We start from the raw sequence: 25,578 nt of genomic DNA, 5'->3' as shown, positions 1-25,578 counted from the left end.
GAAAAGTATTTGAATTTAAAAGGAAACAACTTTGACATAAAATTATAAAAATATTTGAATCGACCAACGAACTTTATTTTTTGATAAATATGTATAGAGACTTTTTTCTTATTGGTCTGTTCCTGTACTGCAAGAATCTACTAATTTTTAATATTTTTTTCGATAACATAAATGAAAAATTGTTATCGTTGTAAAAAGTAGTAGCTTCTTGCAGGTTCTGAAACAGAGCAAATGTTTTTTTTTTTCTTATATTAAACTTCCTACTTTGTTACACAGTGAAATATTTCTTTAACATTTACTTTTGGTTTTAGATATTTTTGTAGAATAAAAAAATGAGCAAAAAATATAAATGATAGTGACGTAGAAAAAAAATAATAGTAATAGCAATTTTAGAAACTGTGTTTCTTATTTGTATGTTTGTTTGTGAAACCCTCACCTAATTTTGCGTCCAGTTTTAGTGACACGTGTACCAGGTGCCGCACCATTGCCAATGGGTCTATTAAAATCTTGGCGTACATGTTTCAAATCAAAATGCTTAGCGGCATTGTATTCGGTAGTCTGTTGCTTAGTACTTTCAACAGACTTTTTATCGGACGATGAAAATAAACGCTTAAGCCAAGGTTTTGATTTTGTTGTTGTTTCAGAATCCGAATCAGAGTCTGAATCGTTAGCATTGGTAGTAGTGGTAGTGGAGGTGGAGGTAGAGGATGTAGCATCACTGGGGCTGCAATCAATCAACAACAACAAACAAACGGTAACAAACAAATCACATACACGATAAAAGAAAACATATACAATTTTTTTGGAACCAAATTCTAACAACAACAGAAAAAATAATTTATGGCACATTGTATATTTTTTGCTATACAGTTTGGTTGCAGTCCATTCTACTATTTTAATGATTTTTTTCTATTACACTTAAGCAATAACCCCCTGTTTTTGTAATTTTTTTTATTTTTTGCACACGAATTTTTAAATATTGTAGATCGATTTACTCGCCTTAGCGGAAATGTGTAGCGCTGATTTTTAAATGAGGAATTCTTAAACATATATGGAACGCTTCTACGAAAAATTAGGTCTGCATGTCATCTGGGGGCTGAGCTATGGGTGCTTAAATTATTACGAATATAGACGAACCAACAAAAATATGTTACAAAAACAGTGGTTAAGAAATTCGTGGCTGGAATTATTCAATATTATAAATAAAATAAATACAACAGAAAAAGTACAAAATAGGTAAGCAAAGCGGGTTTACAAGTGGAATTAGGGGAACTAAACCAACAAAGTTTATTTTTGTATACATTTTACAGAAAAGCCATGCTCAATGATAATGATTAAGAGTTGTTGGTTTTGTTTTATCGTCGATTTTTTTTTTTGATGGCTGTCTATTTGAACATCTCATTTAAGAGTTTGACAGCAATAAAATTGAGGATCGCGGAAAATTATCTTCTTGGAAAGGAGAAGTAAAATGGAATGATTTCAAAATTATGACGATGATGACGATGTCCTTTATTAAATACAAAAGTTCTCTCTACTATATATAATAATAATAATACAATGTTCAAAGTATACCTCGATAATTGTGACTTCAAACTTTAGGTTAATAATTAGTTTTGGGTTGTAAACATATTTCTTGAGAAGCAAATAATAACACGAATAGGTAAACATCAAGTGATGAAAACTACGAAGAGGTTCGAAGCCCTTACCGTCCATCTTCCATAAAACAATATTTTGCCGATCTTAAATAATGATGAATATGACATACGGAGATGTCTAGCTGACGTTTGAATGTCCATAACCCGCAGCTGACAACTTCTGTCTAATTACAGTAGATGAAATGATGGAGGACATACAAGACCTTTGATACCTTCCTCGATATACGTGGCTCACGAGGTCCCCGATCGACAAAACTAAGTTACGCAGGAGGTATTGGACGAGCAGGGAAGCGTTAGCTTGTTAATCTTTTGGTGCGACGCAAATACACACCACTTCCACTGGGAAAGCAGTGACACAAATGTCAGAGGTTAGTCCATTTCAAAGTATAATTTGAGTATGTTTAATAGGGGGTAAAACTCCAACACTCACCAACATGGACGATTCTAAGGTTATATGAAAAGTGTTCCTTCTCGGATCACCGGAAGACACTCTTCCAAATCACTATACTTGATGAGCTTCGTCGAACCAACCCCAACGACCCCAGAGTCAGGGAGCTGACACTGGAAGTTAACAGGCTGGTCGGCGAGCATAAGCGGAACAAGTGGTTAAATCATCTGAAGAGTTCCAACATTGGAGCCGGTATTGGTGAATTGTGGGCAACGGTTAAGTCACTCTCGAACACTGGAAGAAGGGAAGATAGGACCTCAGTCACGTTTGGTGACGTTACGTTGACTGACCCGAAGAGGTGCGCAAGTTAGTTTAATCGACAGTTTGTCGAGCACCCCGAGAGTGACAGGGCGAAGAGAAGAGTATTGCGTCGCATAAGATCTCTTCCTGCCGAGAGGGAACCACTACAGTTTACAATGGATGATGTTGCCAATGCCATCAGGAAGGCTGAATCATCCAAGGCGTTGGGCCCTGTTGAAATCTCCATGGTAATGCTGAAGCAGCTGGATGAGCCGGGAGTGGAGTATCTCACTAAAGTTCTCAACTTCTCCCTCATTGTTCCCGAAGTCCTTAAAATGGGCACGATGTCAGCAAAATTGAATCGTACAGGCCGATTTCGCTTTTGTCGCCCGTAGCAAAGACCCTTGAGGCCTTAGTCGCCCCCAGTATCAGAAATAGCTATCAAGTTGCCGATCATCAGCATGGATTCCGTAAGCAGCACAGCACGACAACTGGGCTGCACAATCCCACGACAGCGGGTTCTATCGTACCGGATTGACCCGAAACTATCGGCCAGCGGCTGCTAACCCAGCATCAAACCTATGCTTCTACGTAGGTTTGTATGCTGCTACAACAACAACAACAACTGCGCTGCACAATCCCACGGCAACGGGTTTCTCTCGTACCGGATTGACCCGAAACCATAGTGTTTCGGCCGGCGGCTGCCAACCCAGCATCACACCTATGCTTCTACGTAGGTTTGTATACTGCTACAACAACAACAACTGCGCTGCACGCCATTACCACATATATTTGTCAAGGACTCAACCAGAGAACAGTGATGACGGCGCTTGACTTATCTAAAGCCTTTGATACAGTCAGGCATTCCACGCTGTTTGAGGACATTGAGCAGATAACCCTTCGGTCAAGCTTGAAACCTTGGATAGTCAATTATATGTGTGGATGCAAGTCGTACGTGGAATTCAGGAACAAGAAGTCCAAACCCCGTAGAGTGAAACAGGGAGTTCCCCAAGGTGGGGTGATATCTCCGGAACTGTTTAACCTCTACCTCTCCTGTATTCCGCCCCCTACAAACGGCATCGAGATCGTAACGTATGCGGATGATTGCACGATCCTGGCGTCAGGTACCTATCCTGATGACATCTGGGAGAGACTGAACAACTATTTAACCGATCTTACCACATTTTTCCATTCGAGGAATATGCAGATTTCCGCCACCAAATCAACAGCCCCTCTGTTCACCACATGGACAACGCAGTTTGGAAGAGAATTGAATGTCGTGGTTGACGGTAGCAGAATTCCGACCACAAACTGCCCCAAAATTTTAGGGGTCACATTCGACACTACTTTTGTGCGCGCACACCGCAGCTATCTGCGATAAACTGAAAAGTAGGAACAAGGTCCTCAAGTCCCTAGCCGGCAGCACTTGGGGTGCATATAAAGAAACCTTGTTGACCACATATAACGCGATAGGTCGGACTGTGATAAGCTGTGCGGCGCCAGTTTGGTCCCCGGGACTATGTGATACGAATTGGAAAAATATTCAAACCTGCCTCCTCAAGTCTTCAGTGGACCATCTACATGAGGAGCCAAAGATTCTTCCTGGAACTGGAGATAGACCCAGAGCCAGATTGAACAGAAGAACGAACATACAAACAAAATAGTAAACACTGTTACAACAACAACAACTATACTTGAGGTTAGAGACCCCATAGAAATGCCAGCAGAATGGTCTGGGGTAAATTCAAAGACTTTACGGCTTAAAATTGAGTATAAAGAGTAGTTGGCTCACAGTTAAGGACGTCGAGGGAGTTGTGGATTCCCTAACATATACTCTCCTCACTTGCTATGATGACTCCTGTCCAATCACCCATCTGGAGAAGAAATTTCAACCAGTTTGGTAAAATAAACAGCTAATCTTCGTAAAGCGGCTATGAGATCCTATAATAAAGCCAGTAAAACGAAACTCCGTACTGACGTTTTGGGTCAGTTTTAATGATTCTGTAGAAGTTAATGAAGTAGCGAGGTTGGTTTGGTTTTAGGACGCGCAGTTGCCCTGTCTGGCAACTGCTCCACTCGGAGACCTTAAGGTCAATTGTGATCATCCTTAATATTAGCTTTCTTCCTTTATCTTTTTAATGGTAAAAGTGGTAAAAGAGAAACGTGTCAAAATTGCTTTCTCATGAACATTTTTACCAGTAAAGTAAAAGAACGGAAAAATGGTAGATCTGGTAGCAATGTCAAAAATAAACATAAAAAATCAATTTTCTACTTTTATTTCACAGTTTTTAATTTTGCTTTGTCAGCGTTCGACTTTTTCTTCTGTTTTTCGTTATTTTTTTTTTCTTCATTGTGAAATAATCGTCAAACAAAAGTCGAAAAATCAGTTCTACCATTTTTTGCCTGCAGAAATTTGTCTGGTAGCCTGTGGTAGAAGAGAAAGGCATATATGCTCTCTCTCCTCTCTCACTCTCTTAAAAATTGCTGCCAGTTTTACCACTTTTTGGGGTTAAGGAACGCTTGGCAGGTTAAAAATGGTAAAAATGGTAACCTCAGGTAAGTAAAGGAACACAGCTATTGTGTGTAAATGTGTGTAGCGAGGATTCGCAAGATACTCAGGGTGATTATGAATGTAAATTCCCCGTGAGTTTTGCCTTTCTGCCGTTTCAACTTAAAGGGAAAGTGGATTCCAAATCCATAGGTAGTATTAAGCGGAGCGACGGTTCGTGGACTAACTCTGGATTAGAGACTCTCAATCTGGCATCAGGGGTTCACTGCGCTGACTTCAAAGGTGTCGAGCCTACAGCAAACCACAATTAAACCCAAACTGAAGAGGATGAACTGCTGATAGACAGAATAACTAGTCTCCCAGGGCTTCATTGGGCAGTTGGACAGTTTTAAGGCTTACAATCCCCGGAACCGTATGTTATAATACTCCAGCAATGCTTCAGAAAGTAGCGTAGCCGGTGCTAACGACCCTGGCGGAGATTTTTAGGCATATATACGGTTCTCGCACATACCCGGCCTATGGAAAGGCGAGTAACACACACTAACTAAAGACAATTAATCTTTCTTCCTTTCTATTAAAGACGATGGAAAGGTTAATGGATCTGGAAACTAGGGCACAATTAGATTCCAAAAATCATTCAATAATGTAAAGTTTGAATCCATCCATAATGCTCTCAGCAACATAGGAATTTCCTCCATCCCAATGGAATGGATTGATGATATGCTGAATTATCTATTTGCCATAGCATAGAGTTCCGTTCTCTCACCTCTAATACGGCTTATAGTGTTTCGACTAGCTGAAAACTAAGTAAGTCTATAGTATATTTTTAAATTAGCTTAACTAAGCTAAAAAACTTAGCTTAACCAAAACTTTGTTTCTCCAATTGACCACAGAATATATGTAAAACCCTTTAACCTTTCCAGCTATTAGAAAAATGTAAGTTGTTATATTGGTGGAATACCCAAAAAATGTTTTGTGCATTTCAATATAAATAGGTGCCAACAACAAAGAAAGCTTTACGAAAAAAAGAACATAATGGTGCTTAATTAAAAAAAACTACAATAGAGACAACAACTTATATGGGAGAGTTAAAGGTTGAAAAGAATATTATAAGAAAACCTAATGAATATGGACTATCTGATAAAAAAAAAGTTACTAAAAATTAAACATGAACTTTCAAATTAAATTATATACAATTTAAAAAAAGAAAAAGAATCCATTTTTTGTTAAAAGAAAATAAAGTAAAAAAATCAAGAAAAGCAACACAAAATGTTAAAGCATAATAATTATTAAAAAAGAGGAAAGAATTAAGTTATAAACGCCCAAAACATGAACAATGAAAGAAAGAATAAAACAAAATGACTTACGTAATATCTTTGCCGTGGTTGAGGGCGGTCAAGAAACGTGGTTGGACATAGGTCCAGCAACCTTGATTTTTGTGTTCTTCTTGCGCCCAAACCAATTCAGCATCCTTGTAGAGATTAGCTTGTTCTTTGACCAAATCGAAGGGGAAGGGAGAAATCTAAAAAAAAAAAAAAATAAAACAAAAAACATTTAAATAATTTTACAAAGTGTTGTTTACATTTTCTTTCGCAACTTACCTGTTCAACACGAACAATAGCAATTTCCTTTTCCAAACCCTTATCCTTACGATCCTTAGTCAAATCGTAGTAGACACGGCCAGAACAGAAGACTACTCTCTTAACAGCACTGGGATTTTCAGCGGTAATCTTGTCAGGGATGATGCGTTGGAATTCACTGCCTTCAGACATTTCACTGAATGGCGATTTGGCTTCTGGGTGACGCAACAATGATTTGGGTGTCAACAAAATCAAAGGCTTGCGGAAAGGCATGGCGATTTGGCGACGCAAAATGTGGAACAAGTTAGCGGGTGTTGTGCAATTGGCCACAATCCAGTTGATGTCGTGCAATTGTCTGATGGCGAATTCTTCAGATTCGGGAGGGAAATAATCGGGATCATCCGAAGACATTTGCAAGAAACGTTCAACACGGCACGAAGAGTGTTCAGGGCCCATACCTTCCATACCATGAGGCAATAGCATAACCAAACCAGATTGACGTACCCACTTAGCCTGACCGCTGGAGATGAATTGATCAATAATACATTGAGCGGTATTGGAGAAATCACCGAATTGAGCTTCCCACAAGACCAAGGCATTGGGATTGGTCATGGAGTAGCCGTGTTCAAAACCAAGTACGGCATATTCAGACAAGGAACTGTTCGATACAGAGTAGGGAGCTTGATCGGGGTACAAGTGTTGCAATGGATTATAGGTGGCCTTGTCAACCAATTGATGGTGCAAAACATGATGACGATGAGAGAAGGTACCACGTTCAACATCTTGACCCGAGAGACGGACATGAATGCCTTCCTTGAGCAAGGAGCCGAAAGCCATAGCTTCACCAAGAGCCCAATCGGCAACACGTTCTTCAACCATGGCTTTGCGGGCATTCAAGACACGAATTAGACCCCTAAAACAATTTATGATACATTTTTTCAATAGTCCAAAGAAATAACTTCATTTTAAAATACTCACTTGTGGACAACAAATTCAGCGGCATTTGGTGGTGGAGCTGAGAATCTGTTACCAATGTGAACCAAAGTTTCTTCCTTAACACCGGTGGGTGAAACCTTCAAGGGGTCCTTGCCTTCAAAGAAACCAGACCAGGGGGAATCCAACCAATCCTTGTATTTAATGTGGGTTTCTGTCTTGGCCAACTCGAAAGCTTCTTCGCAGATCTTCTCGTATTTATCAGCAACCGATTTAACTTCTTCCGATGTGCAAGTACCCTCGGCAATAAGTTTGTCAGCATACAATTCCAAGCAGTTCTTGTGTTTCCTGATCTTTTGGTACATAAGGGGTTGAGTGAACATGGGTTCATCAATTTCGTTGTGACCATTGCGACGATAGCCAACCAAATCGATAACAACATCCTTGTGGAAGGTGTTACGCCATTCGGCAGCAACACGGCAAACATGGACAACAGCCTCGGGATCATCAGCATTCACATGGAAAATAGGAGCATTGACGACACGAGCAACATCGGTACAGTAGGGTGAAGAGCGGGAGAAACGTGGATCAGTGGTGAAACCGATTTGATTGTTAGCAACAACATGGATGGTACCATGGGTTGTGTAATCGGGCAAATCGGACAAGTGCATGGTTTCATAGACAACACCTTGACCACAGAAAGCAGCATCACCGTGAATTAAAATAGACATAACCTTTTTGCCTTCTTGATCGCCACGATAGAATTGTTCGGCACGTGTCTTGCCCTGTACAACGGGATCGACGGCTTCCAAGTGAGATGGATTGGCAACGACAGCCAAACGAATGTTCTTGTTTGTGACACGGTTCAAACGTTCAATGTATGTACCCAAATGGTATTTGACATCACCGGAACCATCATCAGCAGCTTCCAAACCAGCAAATTGAGTGAAGATTTGATTCAATGGTTTACGACAGACATTGGCCAATGTATTCAAACGACCACGATGTGGCATACCCATAATAACCGATTCAACACCCAACTCGGTGGAGGCATCGATCAATTCTTTCAAGGCAGGAATCAACATTTCGCAACCTTCCAAACCGAAACGTTTCTCAGATGAGTATTTCTTGGCCAAGAAACCTTCAAAGCTGTCGAGAAAAAATGAGAAGAATAAAATATTAATAAAAGTTGAGAGGTGTAATTGATTTTGTCAATAAATATGAGATAATAATTTGAGGAATCTCAAATATGCCTTTTATTGTAAAATTTGTTCAAAAAATATCTTGTACAATAACATTCCCATTTGCGTCCAGACTACAAGCGAAGGCAAAAATTATATATTTTTATTATAAAAGATAATTCTACGAGGTAATATTCCCGATAATCGAAACGATAACGGGGTAGAAGGTGCTAAATGCATTGCTGGTTGTTAAACCATTGGTATTCTGGTTGAAAATGGCTGTCAACACCCATAAATAAAGTTGTCAGCCCTCTGTGGTGGTCAGTAATAATATTTAGCTGATCTTTATCCCCATTGGTAAACCTCTACCAATTTCTGGCTCCCATAAAATGTAAATGAAGACTGTAGTAGTGTTTTCCAAGCATTCTGAGTAGTCATTCTAAAGACCTTGGAGTTGATCAGAGGTCATCGCGGGTCTAACATATCAGATCCAGAACATGTTGATGGGATGAAACCAATAACGATTACTACATGCCATGTGAAGACGACGAAGAAGAAATATAAGCCATCCGGCACCCTTTTGATGAATATTAGATATCATCTGTTGCACACATATCAAACATACCGACTTCATCTTTGAATCTTCCACTCATTATTTTCTCTTCTACTTAGAGGAAGAACACAAAGGACCGTATCCAAGTAATGGGGCAGCAACAGTTCTGACCCGTGCCATTAAACTTAAGCACATCGTAATCTTGTTACGATGAAATCGCGCACCGGAACAGTCTCAGCAATAAACGGCAATGTAGGAAAGCGTACATACCCTGGTTAGCCTAGAGACAGAGGTTACAAAGAGAAGATCTATCAGACGCACCCGATAGCCATCTAAGCCTCTTGGAGTATTTAAGGGGTTACCTCTACTTGTCACTTTCAAAAGATCGAAAAAAATATTATTGGCTTATTTTGAAGTACAGGTAGTATCGAGTATGCCGCAAAAAATTTTAACTCGAACGGAGTAAAATTAACTGAGATATGAGCATTGGAAGGGAACAATTTATTGTGATCTGTATGTAGCGTGGAAACTTTAAACGCGTGTTTCTCGAAAGGGCATTTTTGAAGTCGGTTCCAACGATAGCTCGAAAACGAATCGAACGATCTTCATATGGTTTGCTGAGCTTATTGTATACATAAAAAGTTTGCCTTTAAGCGAGACAGATTTTTTAAACAAATTTTGCTCGAATTTTAGACAAAAAACGGTCAATTTTTTTGTTAAAATCGAAATTTTAACTTTGACAGCTCACAATTTGTTTAAAAATCGATTTTTCAAATTCTTAAAGAAAGGGTGCATCTATAGACCATTTCTGCAAGAAAGGGTGCTTCTATAGATCCTTTCTGAAACAAAGGGTGCTTCTATAGACCCTTTCTGAGACAAAGGGTGCTTCTATAGACCCTTTCCGAAACAAAGGGCGCTCTTCTATAGACCCTTTCCGAAACAAAGGGCGCTCTTCTATAGACCCTTTCTAAAACAAAGGGTGCTTATATAGACCCTTTCTAAAACAAAGGGTGCTTATATAGACCCTTTCTAAAACAAAGGGTGCTTCTATAGACCCTTTCCGAAACAAAGGGCGCGCTTCTATAGACCCTTTCTAAAACAAAAGGTGCTTATATAGACCCTTTCTAAAACAAAGGGTGCTTATATAGACCCTTTCTAAAACAAAGGGTGCTTCGATAGACCCTTTCTAAAACAAAGGGTGCTTCGATAGACCCTTTCTGAGACAAAGGGTGTTTCTATAGATCCTTTCTGAAACAAAGGGTGCTTCTATAGACCCTTTCTGAGACAAAGGGTGCTTCTATAGACCCTTTCCGAAACAAAGGGCGCTTCTATAGACCCTTTCTAAAACAAAAGGTGCTTATATAGACCCTTTCTAAAACAAAGGGTGCTTATATAGACCCTTTCTAAAACAAAAGGTGCTTATATAGACCCTTTCTAAAACAAAGGGTGCTTATATAGACCCTTTCTAAAACAAAGGGTGCTTATGCAGACCCTTTCTAAAACAAAAGGTGCTTATATAGACCCTTTCTAAAACAAAGGGTGCTTATATAGACCCTTTCTAAAACAAAGGGTGCTTATATAGACCCTTTCTAAAACAAAGTGTGCTTATATAGACCCTTTCTAAAACAAAGGGTGCTTATATAGACCCTTTCTAAAACAAAGGGTGCTTATATAGATCCTTTCTGAAACGGGGTGTGCTTCTATTGAACTTTTCTGAGACAAAGGGTTCTTCTATATACCCTTAATTTCGCTTAAAGACAAGATTATAGGGTTCTTAAAACACCCACAAAAGTATACCAAGATCGGCCCATCCGTTTTCGAGCTATCGTTGGCACCGCAAAACGCTTTTAAAGAAAAAGGGTTTCACAGGTAGACTAAGCAATATTTTTCAACAACAAAAATTCCAAAAGTAGTATAAGATGTGCTCTTCCAGGTAGAAAAAAGGTCTACTTAAAATTATTCGTAGTTTCTTTGAAAAAAAATCATGAAAAATTAGTTTTTTTTGGTGTAAGTTCTATAGGAGGGATGTAGGAATGAGATACGATCCTATGAGCCTTTTGCTCTGCAGATTGGATCGTTGATCGATGTAATACCGAAAGAAAATATATATAAGACGCACCCGATAGCTATCCATCTGTGGCTATTAGAGTGTTTAAAGAGATAAGTGGGAGAAGAGATACAACCTCATAAGTGCCAAACAGTCTGTTTCTTTCCTCCATAAGACTAGGACACCGATCGAGCGTTCAATATTGCAGTTATCGTTTACATGTTTGTCACCGATCTTATAGTGATAAGTGATCATACTTGTAACAATTATTATCGCAGATTAGATAAAGTAGTAGTAGAGAATTAGGGTGACGTAGGGGATGGATGATACCAAGCAACGGTCCTGACCGGTTTTAACATGGCAAAGCCCAGGATTTATCTTGGTCCCTCTTTCATCTCAAGTGGACACTGACCTCCCCGTGGTGTCACCTGGGGAACTGGCTTTAACACCCGTTAAAGGTAGTGAGCTAACACGTACCGCGCGTTCACCCATAAGAACGTTAAAAACTTGGGTTTGGGCGTCGGGTTAGTAACCCTCCCCTAGAAAAAACAGCCTACTATGAAAAAACGAAAGAAAAGAAAAACAAACCCCTCTAAAGTTGACGAACCCCGCAAACGTTTTAAGGACCATGATCTGCGAATCTGCACCTGGAATGTTCGCACTCTTTATAGAGAAGGTGCAGTCTTCGCATTGGCAGACGTACTTGAAAAGTACAAGACCGATATTACTGCCATACAGGAAATACGATGGATTGGGAAAGGCGTCACAACAACACCTAAAGGTGACGCACTGTATTATAGCTGCCATGACGTAAAGCATGAGTTTGGTTGTGGATTCGTAGTTAGTCGGAGACTAAAACATCTTGTATCCAGCTTCACTCCAGTGAATGAAAGACTTGCTGCAATTCGAATAAAAGCTAAATTCTTCAACATCAGCTTTATTTGCGCTCATGCTCCCACTGAAGAAAAGGATGAACAGACCAAAGATATATTTTACGAGCGCTTAGAAGAAACATATGACCGTTGCCCTGCCCATGACATTAAAATCATTCTAGGAGTTTTTAATGTCAAAATTGGAAAGAATATCTTTGGCCCAACAGTCGGGAAATTCAGTCTCCACAGTGAAACATCTGACAATGGTATGAGACTGATAGACTTTGCAGCTGCAAAAAACATGGTAGTTAGCAGTACCAGATTTAATCATCTCGATATTCATAAGGGCACCTGGCTGTCTCCAGATCAGAAAACAAGAAATCAAATTGATTACGTTGTGATAGACGGAAGACATTCATCGAGCGTGTTGGATGTACGATCGTTCCGAGGCGCAAACATTGATTCGGACCACTACCTTGTTGCAGCAAAGGTACGCACCCGCTTAAACGTAGCAAACAAAGTACGAACAGACACAACACGAAAGTTAGACATCGGTAAGCTGCAATCACAACAGATAGCCACATCATATTCCACTCAACTGGCCCAACTGCTTAATCAAAGCACTCCTCATCCCGATAACATATCAACGCAATGGCAAAGCTAAACAGCCGCAAAATCCATACTTGAATACTAGAGACCTCCACCAAGGAATCCATGGTATGATCAGGGGTGTCTGCTGCCACCGAAGAGAAAAATGCGGCATATAGGGCTACTTTACAATCCGTAGCAACGCGTAGCGCACGAGAGAGATACAGGGAGAAAAGGAGAGAGGAGAAACGTCTTTTCCGCAGGAAAAAGAGAGAAATGGAAAAGTGGGAGTGTGAAAAAATCGAGATGTACAGGAGCCAGAATGAAGTTCGAAAATTCTACCAAAGAGTCAAGCATCAAACTGATGGCTTTGGTACAGGCACATCCTCCTGTAGAGACCAGCAAGGTAATTTGGTAACTGATACAGATAGTGTACTCAGGATATGGAAAGAACATTTTTCAAATCTGTTGGTATCCAATAGCAGCGAAGACGACGAAGATACCCAGAAGATGGTATTGAATGTATACCGCCCAGCCATGATGAGGTAAGGACAGCAATAAATCGGCTGAAGAATAATAAGGCAGCAGGGGCCGATGGCTTACCAGCCGAGCTATTCAAAACCGGAGGCGACACGCTGATAAGGTGTATGCATCAGCTAGTTAGCACCATCTGGCAGGAAGAACGAGTACCCGACGATTGGAACCTGAGTATCCTGTGCCCCGTCCACAAGAAGGGAGATAAGACTGTATGCTCTAACTATATGGGCATAAGTCTACTCCCTATTGCCTACAAGATCGTGTCAGGGATATTGTGCGAACGACTAAAGCCTATGGTCAACGAGATAATTGGACCATACCAATGCGGCTTTAGACCTGGCAAGTCCACCACTGACCAGATATTTACCCTGCGGAAAATCCTGGAGAAGACCCAAGAGATGCAGATCGATACCTACCACCTTTTTGTCGATTATAAAGCAGCCTTCAACAGCCCGCTGCGTTCAAAGGTATTCCAAGCCATGTCTGAATTTGGTATCCCCGCAAAGCTCATCCGGCTTTGTAAAATGACTTTAACTTCTCAGTTAAAATAGGAAAGAAACTCTCCGAAGAGTTTGGTACCAAAAGAGGTTTCAGACAAGGAGACAGCCTTTCGTGTGATCTCTTCAACATCGAGAGGCAAACGTCAAAAGAAGTGGCACAATCTACACCAATAGTCACATGTTACTTGCTTATGCTGATGATATAGACATCATGGGCCGATCAGTAAAAGAAGTAACTGATACCTTTATAAAGGTCGAAGGAGAATCTGCTAAAGTGGGTCTGGCGGTAAACGGTGAGAAGACCAAGTTGATGGTGTCGACGCGCAATGCGTCCATTGAGCTCGGACCGACTGTGGAAGTTGGTTCCTATAATATTGAGGTAGTAAAAGACTTCGTCTACCTTGGCACCTCCGTAAACACAACAAACGACATCAGTTGTGAAATAAAAAGAAGAATTGTATTGGCCAACATATGCTACTTTGGTTTAAGTAAGCAGTTTAAAAACAAAGCCACATCTCGTCAAACAAAAATGACGCTCTACAAAACACTGATACTACCCGTGCTGATGTATGGCTCCGAAGCCTGGGTACTTGCGCAAGCAGACATGGCAGTGCTTGGTGTGTTTGAGAGAAAAATTCTTCGAAAGATCTACGGACCAATCTGCGTTGACGGCGAATATCGACGTCGCATGAACCACGAACTGTATCTGCTGTACAACGACATCAATATTTTTAAACGTATCGAGATGCAGCGATTGCGTTGGATAGGCCATATCATAAGAATGAGCGATGATGAACCCGCTAAAAAGGCGTATAAATACGGACCGCTTGGCGGTGCACGCAGAATTGGCAGGCCAAGGAATAGATGGCGCAAACAAGTGGATGAGGAGATGAAAAGGCGCGGTATTCCAGAGTGCGAAGCAACAAATAGAGAGGAATGGAGATCTATTCTTAGTTTGGCCTATGGAATAAATGTTCTGTAATGGGCCAGCTAAGTAAGTAAGTAAATAATATCTAAACATATGTGGGATCTAAAACCAGTATTTCGATGAGGCACATTTTTGATGATATCAAAGCGTATATAACCTAGATAGCCTAAAGACAGATAGCCATCTAAGCCTCTTGGAGTATTTTAGCAGGGGTGTAAGTTCTATAGGAGAGATCTAGGAATGAGATACGGTCCCATGAGCCTTTTGGTCTAGAGATTGGATCATTGATCGATGTAATACCGAAACAAAAGATATATAAGACGCACCCGATAGCTATCCATCTGTGGCTCTTGAAGTGTTTAAAGAGAGAAGTGGGAGAAGAGATAAAATCTCATAAGCGCCAAACAGTATGTGTCTTTTCTCCATAAGACTAGGACACCGATTGAGTGCTCAATATTGCCGCTATCGTTTACATGTTTGTCACCGATCTTATAGTGAGTAGTGATCATACTTGTAACAGTTATTATCACGGATTAGATTAAGTAGTAGTAGAGAATTATATTTATAAGTTCGGTTTACAAGGCAAATTATAAGATCCCCAGCATAACATCTTTGCATTATTTAAACTTCAATTAAAATAAGAAAACCTTACCCAGTAGCACGAGTCAAACGAGCCAAAATCAAACGTTTCTTTTCTGGAGAGAAATTCATAACACCGGGTGTTTCAAAATGTTTGCGAATCCAATTACACTGTTCCAAAGAGTTGATGAACATGAATTCAACACCAATTTTGTTGCAATAGACATTTTCCAAACGGTTCAAGATTTCTCTAAAAGAAAAAAGTGAAACGCATTAATATTAAAAATAAATGTAAAAAAATCCCAATAAAAACTTACCTCAAGGGCAATTGTTTTTCATCGCCACCAATGAAAGTGGTGCTGGGCAATTTAAATTGACGTTCCATATCTTGTTCGCCTGTACACATATGTGAAAATTATATTAGTATGTGATTTTAAAAATTTGGTTGCTTTATTAGTAAAGAGATTTTAAAGTTAATTTTATTTTGTTGAAATTCGGAGGACATGTATGTTTTTTTGAACATTTTCAAAGGATTCTTTTATTGTGTGCATTTTTTTAGAAGCATGCCATTGTGTGTTGTGTGTAATGCCTATGTGTGGTTGTGTAATAGTCTTGTGTAGGTAAACACATGCATTTTGGGTGAATTACAGATAATTTGTTTGTTTCTATTATTATTTTCAAAAAAGCTAGCCAATCGTTTTTTTGTGTTACAGTTATAATTAATTTGGTAAGCTTGTCCAAGTTTTAAATACACAAATATATATATTTCGTATATAATATGACCGTTCTGTTGGGAGTTTTTAGAATATTATATGTAATCTTAATTCGAATGGAGTCTACAAACTTTTTGTCTAGTGGCGAGGGATATAACAAAAATTAATCCTTATTAATCCAAGTGATTTGAATAAGTTGGAATATAATTTCGAATGGAAATTTTGAAATTGATTTAAAACTAAGACAAGCAATCTTGGCAATAAATTATTAAAAAAAGAACAAAACGTAAATTAAAAAATAACATAAAAACGTAAACAAGTTTTTAAAACGTTTCATTGGACAACATGGAACACTGTGAAACAAATGAAAGGTTCATTTGGGGTTTATAGATTAGGATATATTTACACGCTGTTCTACTATTGCAGTGAACAAACAAATATTTCATTCTACTAGACAAGGAGGGATTGGGGAGGACTTGTAACAAAACGTAACAAAACCAAATTAATTGTCAGGATTATAAACTGCAAATGGACTGGAGTTATTTTAGCCATGTGCAACTTTTGTTTGCACAAAAGCTAATTTCCCGCGCCTTTGCCGCATATAAACGTGACATAACTACATAGTATCTAAGGAAAACAAACTGAAATAATCACAAAAATCAAACAAATTAATAAATATTTCTTAAACTAAAAATTGTAAATAATAAAATCGGTTTTGGTTTGGTGGGCTAGAAAGTGCATGTGATTTCATATTTCATCTCAAGGGCATTTAATCAATCAAGACAACAAACAGAAGAAAACAAAAATTGGGAGTAAAAAAGGAAGAATTTGGAATAGAGAAAAACTACCCAAAAATTAAACTTACTTACCAAAACTGAAATTAGCATAAATAGCTTTTGTTGAAGAGTTGCCAGGTAATTCGGGGGAATTAATTTCGAGGGGATCAAGATGGGCAATGTTATGGCCTCGAATCTAAATTAATTATTTCAACAACAACAACGACAATAACGCAATAGAGTTTTGTGCAAAAACGGTTATGAATTGTTTGTTTTTGTATTCGTTTTCATAAAATTATCAAGAAGTTCAGTTATAGAGATATTGCGAAAGTATTGTATTATAGATAAAATTTTGCCGGTGAAATGAACATCAATTGATTTTGTTTGGTGGTAGACAAGAAGAAGAGTAGTTCGAAAAAGAAGCCATAAAAAAACAAAAGAGAAAAAGAAAATTTTGTTTGTATAAGCATATTTTATTGTTTAGTGGTTTAGATTTATAAGAATAAAAATAAGAAAAAAAAAGAATGGATGATAGATTTTTCTTTATCAGAGAGACAAACACAAAATAATGGAAAAATTCAAATGAGAAACACACACAAAATTATGCACTACAAATGGAGGGGTTAAAGAAACACATACACACACATATACATAAAAAAATTATAAAAAGGAAATCATAAAACCCATATAATAAAAAAAATTAAAAGGAAGTAAAGTAACAAAATTAAACTACAAAAATTGTAAATTATTATTAATGACTACTTGAATAAGAATTAGAATTATTTATTGGTTGCTTTTTATTGAATGGGGGATTATAGAACAGTTAAAATAACAACAACAAGTAACAATCTAGTAACTCTGGCCTTAAATACTATTTCTGTACGTATACGTAGAACTGTGTTACGTTGCATTTTTATTGGGTGGGATAGTAACGAATTAATGGAACGAATAGTAGTAGTAACAAAAATAATAAATATGTTTATTTTTTATTTTTAAAGCCTGCTAAAAACAGAATGTTTTCTTTACACAAATATTGTAATCCTTGTGGTGATAAAATAACTCCGAATTTCATATATTTTTTGATTACTCTGTAAGGCATCTTGTTCAAAAATACCTTGTAGAAAATGTTATTTATAACACTATGTAACAGATTTTCAAATACGCAATTGTACAGAATATTCTTAAAATTTTGGGATATTGGACAGTTTTTAAAATGTTAAAGGTAAGTGTTCAAAAGGAACATTTATTTTTGTTTTGCTGGGTACCGCTCTACTGCAATGGCTGGCTTTTCGGGTAAATCATCTGCCAGAAAAGAATACACTTTTTATCAGTTTAACCAACAGATAGTCACACCAAGTCTTTGACAGTAAAAGATTTCAATCTCTGAACGGATCCAAAACAGATTATGAGACAATTTCTGCAAGAAAGGGTGCTTCTATAGACCATTTCTGAAAGAAAGTGTGCTTCTATAGACCATTTCTGAAACAAAGGGTGCTTCTATAGATCCTTTCTGAAACAAAGGGTGCTTCTATAGATCCTTTCTGAAACAAAGGGTGCTTCTATAGATCCTTTCTGAAACAAAGGGTGCTTCTATAGATCCTTTCTGAAACAAAGGGTGCTTCTATAGATCCTTTCTGAAACAAAGGGTGCTTTTATAGACCCTTTCTGAAACAAAGGGTGCTTCTATGAACCCTTTCTGAAACAAAGGGTGCTTCTATATACCCTTTCTGAAACAAAGGTTGCTTCTATAGACCCTTTCTGAAACAAAGGGAGCTTCTTTATACCCTTTCTGAAACAAAGGGAGCTTCTTTATACCCTTTCTGAAACAAAGGGTGCTTCTATAGACCCTTTCTGAAACAGTGGGTGCTTCTATAATCCCTTTCTGAAACAGTGGGTGCTTCCAAATACCCTTTCTGAAACAAAGGTTGCTTTTATAGACCCTTTCTGAAACAAAGGGTGCTTCTATGAACCCTTTCTGAAACAAAGGGTGCTTCTATATACCCTTTCTGAAACAAAGGTTGCTTCTATAGACCCTTTCTGAAACAAAGGGAGCTTCTTTATACCCTTTCTGAAACAAAGGGAGCTTCTTTATACCCTTTCTGAAACAAAGGGTGCTTCTATAGACCCTTTCTGAAACAGTGGGTGCTTCTATAATCCCTTTCTGAAACAGTGGGTGCTTCCAAATACCCTTTCTGAAACAAAGGTTGCTTTTATAGACCCTTTCTGAAACAAAGGGTGCTTCTATAGACGCTTTCTGAAACAAAGGGTGCTTCTATAGACCATTTCTGAAACAAGGGGTGCATCTATAGACGTTTTCTGAAACAAGGGGTGCATCTATAGACGTTTTCTGAAACAAGGGGTGCTTCTATAGACGTTTTCTGAAACAAAGGGTGCATCTATAGACCCTTTCTGGAACAAAGGATTCTTCTATAGACCTTTTCTGAAACAAAGGGTGCTTCTATAGACGCTTTCTGAAACAAAGGGTGCTTCTATAGACCCTTTCTGAAACAAAGGATGCTTCTATAGACCCTTTCTGAAACGAAGGTTGCTTCTATATACCCTTTCTGGTAGAAAGGGTGCTTCCTCTTTTTCGAATAAGGGTACATCTTCAAAGAAGACTCTCAATCAGAAGTCGAAAAGGCGAAGGAGGTACACCATTCCTGCGAGACGATTTCGCGTGACTCCTCATTTGTTTCAACTCCAAAATCCCTCAAAATTGTGATGGAGCTGGGTCAGTTTATGAATGAAGTGGAACTATCCGACTTAGGTGCAGAGGCGATCTACCTCAAAGGTGGCTAGCCCTCAGTCGAACAATCCAAAATCACAAACAATGGTAGTAAAGACAATGAGATTATACGAGCCGGCTCATTCTCCTGCGCTTTATGTCTTAGTGATAAGATTACTACTTGAAAAGCCCAAAATCCCTTCAGTAAGTGAATATCGTATTCATTCAGTTAGTGGCTTTAGGGCCAATATTTCAAAAAATGTCAACATGTCCAGGAAAAGTTTTGACCAAACCACTTATACTACCTTCAAAGGTTATCGTTAGTTGGTTTAGTTGATAGGTCTTAAATACCAATATCTCAGGAACTATGGACCTTAAGAAAATAAGTTGAACTTAAATGAAAATTTTAATTTTTTTGTCTTGGAGGCACCAAATAGAGTTGACTTATATAGCCCATCTTTGAATATGATCAATATTACGATAAAATACTGGAATGTACAACATTCGGATCAAATTGGTTACCCCAATCGTGTGATATCGAACACATTAGGTAGGTGGGCTGACAGACAAACGGGCGGACTTTGCTACATCTACTTCCAATTGTTTGATTTATTCTTGGATTTAATTAATTTCTTTTCGTAACAAAGCCTTATATAATTTTTACATGCATTTAAATTTGTTTATCGGCCTTTAATTTTTTCATTTTCCATCATAACAATTCGTTTAATAATGTTTTTAATAAAAACGTGTGAAATCGAAAAAAAAAAACATCTTAAATCTGTTACAAAGTGTTATAAAATTACTAAGTTATATTAAGAAAATTGTAGAGAAAGTAGACACAAGAAAAAAAGTATAAAAAATAGAGTGAAATAAAATTGAAAATTACCAAACAAAAATTCAGAATGCTGGCGTAAAACATCTTCATTAGCACGACGTTTAAGACCATCTTTCGCCTGGATCTTTTCAACTGTTAAAATTCCCAAGGGATCCAATTCCGAAGCCAAATGACCGCGTGCCTAATTATATATATGAATGAGTGAATTTATGCATAAATGAATGAAGAGAATGAATTGTTTTCGTTTTTTAATGCAAACATATATGAGTGAGAGACAGGGAAAAGGGAGGGGGCAAGGCAAATATAGGGAATAGGATATACAAGAGTCCATCCATCGATAACGGTGAATAGCGGAGATTAATAGAAATAGTTGTAAAAATACATACAGGAACAATCATTAAATATTCATAACTACAAAAGTATAGGAAATTTAGTTAAGTCCAATCAATATTAGTAACTAGGAGTAAGAGGTCATTGTGATTCCATGAATTGAATATTAGCCAATTTTGTTTTTACAAATATGATTTTGAATTTTGAAAATTAGTTTATAGTTACAAAAGGAGGAGCCCTGCCATTGTTCAAAGGCACATTTGGTATATAATACATTACATGCTATGCGATTATAATTTTGATTAATTCCTAACTGTATTTCACAAGCTGTCAGAAAAGCGGTCATTAAGGCTTAAGGAATATAAGATATTGTTACAGGACCTTATGTTGTGTAAATATATAATATAATTAAATTACTTTCATTTTTACATGTGAATTAAAAAAATCTAAATCAATCGAAATTAAAAAAAAAATCTGATTAAATTCAAAGTTTTATTAAAAATATACAAACATTTATATAAAAATTGTAATACTTTTAAAATTGAACATTTAATCCTCGTGTAAAAATGAAATAATTTCCGTATCTTCCCTAGAACAATGTGCCTCTAGAACCTAATATTTAATAAATTTTTTTTTTATTTTTGTTAAGATTTTGAAATTATTAATTAAAAAAATTAATCCCACACAACGAAATTATAAGAAAAAATGTAACTAGAAATACTAATTGGAAAAAAAGTTGTTTCATTACTTCATTCAAAAACAAAAAAAGGAAAAACCCCATCATTAAAATGAAAATAATAGTATACAAAAGTAAACAAAAACATATTAATGAAATTCTACGGGACAGCAGTAACAACGAATCTACAACAATAAAACATACCTGATAACTTCTGATGATGGCTTGAACAGCCAAATGATCATCGATGGTTTTTGAGTCTGGAGCAGCACCTACACCAGCCATACCACCAAAAGCGGTAGCGGGCAATGTATTATATTGTTGTGGGGCGAGATTTGGGGGGCCGCAGTAGCTGTTGTTGCGGAAATAGGCATCCCATGACTGGAAAAAGAAAGGAAAATAAAATTAATAACAATGAAAAAATAAAGAACTAAAAACTCAAGATTGGCACTAATAACCCATCTAAATCGAACAGGCAGAAAATGTGACTTATTTTTAAACCTTAAATTCAAAATAAGAGGACTTCGAAGTCTCGAAGAAAACAAGTAAAAAATCAGTCAGTTTACCGATTTTACCTAAGGCTTTAACATTGAAAAGATATACAATAGAATCGCGATAATTCGTACCTCGATAAATCGAAAATCTCGATAATTCGTATAAGCTGTCGGTTCCTTGAAACCATTTTCTTCGCATTTTAACCCCGCTAATTCGAAATCCTCGATAATTCGTATAAAATGGCCGGTCCGTTGGATTACGAATTATCGAGGTTATACTGTAATAGGGAACAAGACCGGGAGGAGTTAAAGCTGACAAACTATCTATCGATAGTACGACTACCGTTTTGATCGCTGTCGTAACGTTATGTTTTTATCGAACTCAGTTATTAGGACAGTGGTGGCTTTTTTTCTATAGAAAACACTTTTAGATTGCCTTCTTCCTATAAACGACCCCTTTGGCGGTCGTATTTCTATTGAAGACACCTTAAGGATGTCAATTTTGTATAGTAGTGACCTTTAGGAGGCCTTCTTTCTATAGAATGCCTTCTATCTATATCAGGCCCTTTATGAGGTATTCTTTCTATAGAAGACCCCTTTAGGGGGCCTTCTATCTATGGAAGACATATTTAGAAGGTCTTCTATCTATTGAAGATCCCCTTTGCAGGTATTATATCTAAAGAAGACGCCTTAAGGAGGTCTTCTTTCTATAAAAGACCACTGTAGGAGATCTTCCATCTTTAGAAGGCGCCTTTAGGAGGTCTTCTATCTGTAGAAGTCCCCTTTAGGAGGTCTTCCCTCTATAGCATACCCGTTTAGGATCTCATCTCTTTATAGGATATTCCTTTAGGAGCTCTTCTTTCTATAGAAGACCGCTTTAGGAGGATTTCTTTCTAAAGAAGATCTCATAAAAAGGCCTTCTTTCTATAGATGACTCATTATGAGGCCCTCTCCGTATAGAAGGCCAATTTACGAAGTCTTCTTTCTATAGGAGACCTCTTTAGGAAGTCTTCTTTCTATTGAAGACCCCTTTAGGAAGTCTTCTTTCTATAGGAAACCTTTTTAGAAGGCAATCTTTCTATAGAAGACCCCTTTTAAGGAACTTCTATGTACAGCAACTCGCTTTAGGAGGTCTTCTTTGTATAGAAGACCCTTTGAGAGGTTCTCTATATATAGAAAACACCTGTAGGTGGTCTTCTTCCCATAGACGACCCCTTTTAGATTGCCTTCTTCCTATATACGACCCCTTTGGCGGTCGTATTTCTATTGAAGACACCTTAAGGATGTCAATTTTGTATAGTAGTGACCTTCTTTCTATAGAAGGCCTTCTATCTATATCAGGCCCTTTATGAGGTATTCTTTCTATAGAATACCTTGTTGGAAGGCCTTCTTTCTATATAGGATGCCTTTAGAAGGTCTTCTTTCTATAGAAGACCCCTTTAGGGGGCCTTCTATCTATGGAAGACATATTTAGAAGGTCTTCTATCTATAGAAGATCCCCTTTGCATGTATTATATCTAAAGAAGACCCCTTAAGGAGGTCTTCTTTCTATAAAAGACCACTGTAGGAGATCTTCCATCTTTAGAAGGCGCCTTTAGGAGGTCTTCTATCTGTAGAAGTCCCCTTTAGGAGGTCTTCCCTCTATAGCATACCCGTTTAGGATGTCATCTCTTTATAGGATATTCCTTTAGGAGGTCTTCTTTCTATAGAAGACCCCTTTAGGAGGATTTCTTTCTAAAGAAGATCTCATAAAAAGGCCTTCTTTCTATAGATGACTCATTATGAGGCCCTCTCGGTATAGAAGGCCAATTTACGAAGTCTTCTTTCTATAGGAGACCTCTTTAGGAAGTCTTCTTTCTATAGGAATCCTTTTTAGAAGGTATTCTTTCTATAGAAGACCCCTTTTAAGGAACTTCTATGTACAGCAACTCGCTTTAGGAGGTCTTCTTTGTATAGAAGACCCTTTGAGAGTTTCTCTATATATAAAAAACACCTGTAGGTGGTCTTCTTCCCATAGACGACCCCTATAGGATATCTTCTTTCTATAGAAAACACTTTTAGATTGCCTTCTTTCTATATACGACCCCTTTGGCGGTCGAATTCTGTTGAAGACACCTTAAGGATGTCAATTTTGTATAGTAGTGACCTTTAGGAGGCCTTCTTTCTATAGAAGGCCTTCTATCTATATCAGGCCCTTTATGAGGTATTCTTTCTATAGAATACCTCTTTCTATAGAGGACACCTTTAGAAGGTCTTATTTCTATAGAAGACCCCCTTTAGAAGACGCCTTTAGGAGGTCTTCTATCTGTAGAAGTCCCCTTTAGGAGGTCTTCCCTCCATAGCATACCCGTTTAGGATGTCATCTATTTATAGGATAGTCCTTTAGGAGGTCTTCTTTCTATAGAAGACCCCTTTAGGAGGATTTCTTTCTAAAGAAGATCTCATAAAAAGGCCTTCTTTCTATAGATGACTCATTATGAGGCCCTCTCGGTATAGAAGGCCACTTTACGAAGTCTTCTTTCTATAGGAGACCTTTTTAGGAAGTCTTCTTTCTATCGAAGACCCCTTTAGGAAGTCTTCTTTCTATAGGAAACCTTTTTAGAAGGTATTTTTTCTATAGAAGACCCCTTTTAAGGAACTTCTATGTACAGCAACTCGCTTTAGGAGGTCTTCTTTGTATAGAAGACCCTTTGAGAGGTTCTCCTTTGCAGGTATTATATCTAAAGAAGACGCCTTAAGGAGGTCTTCTTTCTATAAAAGACCACTGTAGGAGATCTTCCATCTTTAGAAGGCGCCTTTAGGAGGTCTTCTATCTGTAGAAGTCCCCTTTAGGAGGTATTCCCTCTATAGCATACCCGTTTAGGATGTCATCTATTTATAGGATATTCCATTAGGAGGTCTTCTTTCTATAGAAGATACCTTTAGGAGGTCTTCTCTCTATAAAATACCCCTTTAGGAGGCCTTCTATCTATAGGAGACATATTTAGAAGGTCTTCTATCTATAGAAGACCCCCTTCGGAGGTATTCTATCAAAAGAAGACCCCTTAAGAGGTCTTTAGAAGCCCTTTTAAGAGGTTTTCTATCTATAGAAGACCCCTTTAGGAGGTCTTCCATCTATAGGACACCCCTTTATGATATCTTCTATCTATAGGATACTACTTTAGAAGGTCTTCTTTCTATAGAAGACCCCCTTTAGGGTTTTTCTTTCTACAGAAGACACCTTTAGGAGGCCTTCTTTCTATAGAAGACATATTGAGATGGTCTTCTATTTACAGATGGCATCTATAGGGGTATTATATCTATAGAAGACCACTTAAGGAGGTCTTCTTTCTATAGAAAATCAAGAAGAACGGGCCTCTCTAAATATAAATATATTTTTGGTGGAATAAACGTTCCACAGAAAAGCATTAAAGTGGATTACAGCAACATTTTGTTAACTTTTTAGGAAGTGTTGCCCGAAGGAGTGGACCGTTGCAGCCCATTTTCGATATAAGATTTGCAGAAAGTGCAGTGTTTGAACCAAAGTGGATACCGTGTTCGATAGTTGTCATGCGGACCAGCTACTACGTTTGGTGGCCGTAGGGGCTTTGGTAGATTTTTTTCCATTCTCTCAAGAATATGTCGTAATATGGGTCATGAGGACTACTTACTGTAAAATGTCAAAATGATCCGAGAATTAGATTTTAAATAAACTTATCAGAGATTTTTTTAAATATTGTAGGGATTTACCCAGAGGAGTTCACCAATATGGTTTTCGAACTATATCTAAGTTTGGATAAAATATTACGAGGTGCAAACTTTTCACCAGATCGTTTAACTCCTGCAGAGAGTTATCGCTCGCACCATTTTAGAGAACAGTTTTGAACTTTTGTTGGGGAA

General features: G+C 37.9%; 1 protein-coding gene across 12 annotated transcripts in view; it reads right to left on the bottom strand.

The window, feature by feature from the left end:
- The window catches only part of LOC141404289 (2-oxoglutarate dehydrogenase complex component E1-like), a 68,451-nt gene that overhangs the window by 6,596 nt on the left and 36,277 nt on the right, over nt 1-25,578 (bottom strand). For 3 of the 12 annotated variants that reach the window (XM_073987744.1, XM_073987745.1, XM_073987743.1), the window contains 8 exons: nt 21,410-21,586; nt 16,733-16,835; nt 15,468-15,546; nt 15,224-15,400; nt 7,411-8,514; nt 6,454-7,345; nt 6,220-6,374; nt 437-724 (listed from right to left, as the gene is read on the bottom strand). In XM_073987744.1, coding sequence (XP_073843845.1) covers nt 437-724; nt 6,220-6,374; nt 6,454-7,345; nt 7,411-8,514; nt 15,224-15,400; nt 15,468-15,546; nt 16,733-16,835; nt 21,410-21,586 — 2,975 coding nt within the window. Of the gene's footprint in view, nt 1-436; nt 725-6,219; nt 6,375-6,453; nt 7,346-7,410; nt 8,515-15,223; nt 15,401-15,467; nt 15,547-16,732; nt 16,836-20,250; nt 20,381-21,409; nt 21,587-25,578 lie in introns of all 12 variants that reach the window. The other 9 variants (XM_073987740.1, XM_073987742.1, XM_073987741.1 and 6 more) reach the window with 3 other exon arrangements.

The sequence above is a fragment of the Musca autumnalis genome, unplaced genomic scaffold, assembly GCF_047663935.1.
Source record: "Musca autumnalis isolate F117 unplaced genomic scaffold, ASM4766393v1 scaffold_4, whole genome shotgun sequence".
Lineage (NCBI taxonomy): Eukaryota > Metazoa > Arthropoda > Insecta > Diptera > Muscidae > Musca > Musca autumnalis.
This window is presented reverse-complemented; position numbering and strand designations above follow the sequence as displayed.